Raw genomic sequence first — 5,662 nt, 5'->3', positions numbered from 1 at the left:
ACCAAATTAAAAATCCCAAATATTTAAAAACAAAATATTTCAATATATTTTAAATATTTAAATATAACAACAAAATACGTTTGTCGAGCATTATTTCTGTAGTTAAACAATTACTTTTAAAAGGGTCCACTGATTAAGCGAAAATTCCACACAACAAAATTGAAAATGTATGATAATGCCTCTGCACTATAATCAGCGAAAATTAATATTTTGATTCCCACGTAAAGGAGCGTCATGTTTCTTAAAATAGGTTGCCATATCAAAGGAAGCTCTACAAGAAATATTAATGATAGGACCTTCAACTTTGCGGTTGCAAATTTGTCGTACAGTGAGTATTCATATGAACGAAAAGTACACGACAGCCTCGTAAGTCTTCGTTGGGATCCCTGTGTTTTGCCTTGGGGTTCCTTGAAGAAGAAATTGAACTCTGTATGAAGACAAACTCTTCCCACGTGTACAGAATAAACTACCTGACCGATAATTAATCCCAATCAGGATTTTTGCTTCAAAACAATTCTCTGTTTCAGATTAAGGATTTATCCCTTAATTCTGTAATTCCTTTTACACAATAATTAAATCAACAAAGAACAAATAATAAACTACTTTTCTTTAAAACTATTTCTGATTTCTTCTATCTTCTTTATAATACTTGTATGCTTTCTATAATATGATGTTATACATATATAATTATTAATAATTTTTTTTCCATATATATGTATTTTCTTTTTGTCCAACTGTAAGTATTTTATCAGTTACACTAAAGTTTATTTATTCCAAACACTTTTTAAAAATTGCTTCAATATTATCTGACAAATCAAATAAAATAATTTCTACATTTTCTCACTCTATGCAAAAATGCAAGTTAACTTCTACACTAAATCTTCTAGAATAAAGAAAATATTCAATAAATTATTTGAATAATAAGCAGAGATTTAATTTCGCTTTTTTTTATAAATGTAGAATTAACATTTTCATTTTTTCAATTAAAATTATGAACCTTTCTCATGTATAATTCCCTAAAACAAATTATAAATCATGTAATTCATTTTATTTAAAATAGCTTGAACATATCTCTATAAAGTCAAATAATAAGAAAATCAAATAACATATGAGTTTCGATATTTCCTGAAATTTGTGCAACCAGTTGGTCTTATCGAATATTATCGATGGTACACGAGTACCTCGGTACAACTTAGTTTAAAGCGTCAAAGCATCCTTTATCTGTCGGAATCCAACGTCAGACGACATTTGGGCGTCGGATATTTATCACAGACTCCACGCACGCTCCGCGCACAGGGAGAACGTCCAGTGGCCCTCAAGTGCCCCTTATGCGTCGGTTTTTCAACACAGAAAAAGATAGACACGCATAGACGGAAAGAGAACGATAAGGGGAAAGAGATAGAAAAAAAGAGGGAGACAGAGCGCCGATAAAAGAAAAAAAAAGAAAGGAACAGGGCATATACCTGTTCCACGCGTGAGCGCACACACGCAACTCACACAATCGTAGGACCACGCGCGCTGTGCGCGCGCACATCCTCCCCGTACATGCTCCCCTTAAGCACGAGGCCCGGCAAGCACGCGTGCGCCCTAGTACACGCACGCACGCGCGCACGCATGCACGCACGCACGCACGTACGCACGTACGCACGTACGCGCACGCTTCGTACGTAGCGGATAAAACCGAATGTCTGGTGGGGAGTGTGTAGTCGATGGATGGGGGTCGGCGCGCGCCACAACACGAGGGTGGGGAGAACGGCTCACGTCTTCCACCCCCTGCCCTCTTCACCGCTGCCAGTATGCCCAGAACGCTGCTGCCCCCAACTTCCCTACCTCCATTCGGGCCCACATATCCTGCGTACCCCCTTACTCCACTCGCGCGGCTAGTACCTTCTTTCCAATGTAGCATCTCTTCAGCCGCCACCCCCTCCTCCTCACGTTCTTCTTCTTACTTCGTCTTCTTCGCCATGCATCTCCCTTTTCTTTCTCCACGATTCCTCTCTTTTTGACTTGACCGTAGTACGTGCACGTATCTCTCTCGGCCAGCTCGTTCGGTCTCTGGACCAGCTTTTCTTTCTCCCGGTATATAACTGTTCAAATTTCGATCCCTGAGACACCGGCCAGTCGGTGGGGATGTGGACCCTTCTTGCGTGCGTGCCAGTGTTTCTCACGCGTACACAAATTTTCGGGGATCGTTGCAATGTGACTTGAGATTCGAAAACATACATATCAACGAAAGAGTTAAACACACTGAATCTGAAAGGCTAGGACCTAAAATATTGTCTAAACGTATCCACTAATTTGTTAAAAGATCGAGCTTGAAATTTGAATTGATAATTAATGTTTCAAATTTTATAATAAATGATCGAATAATTTCTAGTATTAAAACGATGCGCGAAGGAAAATAATTCTAAATTCTATTTGCTAAATACTTTACTTGTCACACAAAAATATAGATTATAACCAAGAATAGTATAACGTTGTGTCTTTTTCATTTAATTCGCAAAAACTTCTATGTATCCGCTTAATAATATAATTATTATTATCACTATAACGTATTATCGATATTATTCGTACATGTATCATATATATATATATATATATATATATATATATATATACATATATGATATATGATATATGTACATATATCATGGAAATAAACTTTCGAGCTTATATAAATGCGCAAGTAAAATAAAATCCGGAGCACGCTACAACTTCCGAGAAACGAGAACCACAAGTTAAGTTATCTTGCCGATAACGGCGAGGGGTATCATCTTTAAATATCCAAATCAGCAAATAGAATCGACCAGACACGCAAAAGCACGAGGGCGATTCACGAAGATGAGAATCTCGGGCGTTGTAGGGCCTTTGGATCGGTAGTGGTGGGGACGTACAGGGGTATGAGGCGCTGCAAGCCAGTAGGGTGGGAAAGAGGGGGAGAAGATGGGGGTTTAGGGCCCGAGATCGAGTATGAGGCCCAATGGAGGGGATAGGCGCGTGCCCGCCCTGGCTATATAAGGCCTCGAACCCTTCTTAGTAAGGCATTTCGGGAGCCAGGTCCGTACCGTTAGCATCAAGGGTGCGGTTTTATTTTCAACTTTCCTAATTCACGTAATCATTCGTCTCGTTTTGAACGTGTTTTATTGTTTGTATTCCACTACATTCGTTGGACGCGTCGTGCGTATTCAACCAAGGTGTTGTAAAAGAAGGGGGCTCGTTAGAGAGGGAAGCGTCATAGTACTCGGTTGGCAAACTAGTACTTTGAGCACATCGAGGATTCTATTTCTCAAGGTCATCTGGCACGCGCTGCCGCGCACTCCTGCTCTCGTAGTGGGGGGGATCGAATCAGTGATATGACCTTAGTGGAATCGAAGGAGGGGAACGTATTACCGATCATGTTGAGCGTACAGCAACAGCATCATCACCACAATCTTCACGGTTCTTCAACAACCAGTGCTCAAACTCATCGCAGCAATGTGATTGTTTCCACTAGTAGTATGCCGGCTAATGACATCAAGATTCAACAACACGGTTGCAAGCGATCCAAGATTTACGGTCAGACGACCGGTCCTTATGGCACGGTTCCTCATCAACCGGCTTCGGTTGCGAGGCGGAACGCTCGAGAAAGAAATCGTGTTAAGCAGGTGAATAATGGATTCGCCACTTTGAGACAGCATATACCTCAAAGCGTGGCACAAGCTCTTGGAGGAAGTACAGCTGGCACGCACGGCGGATCTAGAGCCGGTAGTAAAAAGCTATCGAAGGTCGAAACACTTAGGATGGCAGTCGAGTATATCAGGAGTCTGCAACGTCTTCTGGAAGAACACGACAGTGGTTCGGATGTCACGAGTGTATCTTCGCCAACGTCATCATCGCCTTCCTCGACCTCTTCCGCCTCATCCACGTGTAGTTCCAACAATGGAATCAACGTCGAATCCAGTCACCATTCTCCCGAGTTGAGACTTCGTAGCAATGTCAACAATGAACTCCGGCATCATAGTAGCTCGGACTTACACCGACATCAACATTTACGGCAAAATCCTAGCCCAACATTCGTACCAGCACCTTGTTCCGAAGCTTCAAGTTCGCCAACGCCGAGTTTTGTTTCCGAAGCCTCATCAGCTGGCAGTCAAGGGTACGGAACATCGGGTACTCTTTATGCGACACATTCCGATGGTTATGATAATTACGAACCTATGAGTCCCGAAGACGAAGAGCTGTTAGATGTCATCTCCTGGTGGCAACAAAGTCAATGAGAAAACCAGTGTCTATGTCGGTTCCAATTTGGATCCATTCTTCACCTCAAAGGTTAGTGTCGTAATTTGTTTGTTCAGTTTCTTTCTATTATTCAGTACACTTTTTAGTCGTACCAATATTTGAAATTTTGAAATTGATTCAGTGAGACATGTTGTAATAATTAATGTTAGTAAATACACTTAATTCATATTTTAGTTTGGTATTAATTATATTTACGTGCTGGTCTAGCGATGAAATTCGAACAAAAGATAAAATGCTTTTTTTCAACAAAATAAAATTATCTACTATGTCTTACTATCTATTAAGTGGTTGTTTACTATGAAGAATCAATTAAAAAAATCGTTATCATCATTTCTAATTACTTTTCTTTAATATAGAACTGCTGTTTAATATTTCTTGCAAAAACTATACATATTTTTATATATGGAAACAATCTCAAACGCTCAGTTGAAAAGAAACATTGCGTCATATTCAGAACTTTTTTCTAAAAAAAGTTTCTCACCTCCCTCGCTCCTTAACGACCGTAAATTTTGCCCGTGAGGTAACATCCGCGTTACCAAGGAAGTTCAAAGAAATTTCCGACCAGATTTGTGACCTTGCCCCGTCACAATGGCGCGCGCGACCCCTCGCTGAAACTCCAGCCATTCAAATCGCAGACTCCATTCAGAGGGCCACCGAGTATACATTCTAGAAGCGACGCTTTTGTGCCCGATTTCTTTCACTGTGTACTAACACGCATGTCACCACCAGTATATGTGTGCCGGTCCTTCTACCGTTTTTTCATCCCTCCTCACTCTTCAACTTTTAGAGTCGTCCAATTCGTCGCTTCTGAAAATTTTGCCACCTTCTGCGAAAGCTTAACAACATCCCGTTACAAGAAAATACGAGTATCCATTTCCCGTGGTTTCGCTTTCTTCAAATATCTTATTCTCGTTTCCAGGTATTATTGTTGTCCATATAATTTCTGTCACATTCATCTAGAACGCACATCATCAATGGTACATTCCATACCAGAAAAAAAATTTCAACGTAATAACTACTGTAATTTTCTTTCCATAAATTAATTAACAAAATTTATATTTTTTCATTTATAATACAAAGTAAATGTGTTATATATTATATTAAAAAATACGAGTCGGACGTATATTCGTTTTATTCAGGACATCGAGTTAGCTACGTACCCTTGAAGAGTAAACAGAAACGTTAATCGTCTATCCAAGTTCAATTTTAATCTTGATAGACATAACTTTTTCCGACGTTCCATCGAAGCTTCTAACGTTTCTTCTCGCGGATCTTTTCCTTGCTTTCTATCTTCTTCTGTTTTTCGGCTCGTTCTTCTTTCCTCTCTATTTTCTCTGACTAGTCTTTCTCTCTTTTTCTCTTTGACAAGAGACGATTTCGTCTG

The 5,662-nt window shown here is 40.0% G+C and overlaps 1 protein-coding gene across 1 annotated transcript; it reads left to right on the top strand.

Annotated features, from left to right (window-relative positions):
• The first annotated feature begins 3,061 nt into the window (after nucleotides 1-3,061).
• On the top strand, nucleotides 3,062-4,331 carry LOC132905155 (achaete-scute complex protein T3-like). Its single transcript, XM_060956162.1, has one exon. It carries the CDS (start codon nucleotides 3,354-3,356, stop codon nucleotides 4,254-4,256), a length of 903 nt encoding a protein of 300 aa, XP_060812145.1. The 5' UTR covers nucleotides 3,062-3,353; the 3' UTR covers nucleotides 4,257-4,331.
• Nucleotides 4,332-5,662: the final 1,331 nt, after the last annotated feature.

Source organism: Bombus pascuorum, chromosome 3, assembly GCF_905332965.1.
Source record: "Bombus pascuorum chromosome 3, iyBomPasc1.1, whole genome shotgun sequence".
NCBI lineage: Eukaryota > Metazoa > Arthropoda > Insecta > Hymenoptera > Apidae > Bombus > Bombus pascuorum.
This window is presented reverse-complemented; position numbering and strand designations above follow the sequence as displayed.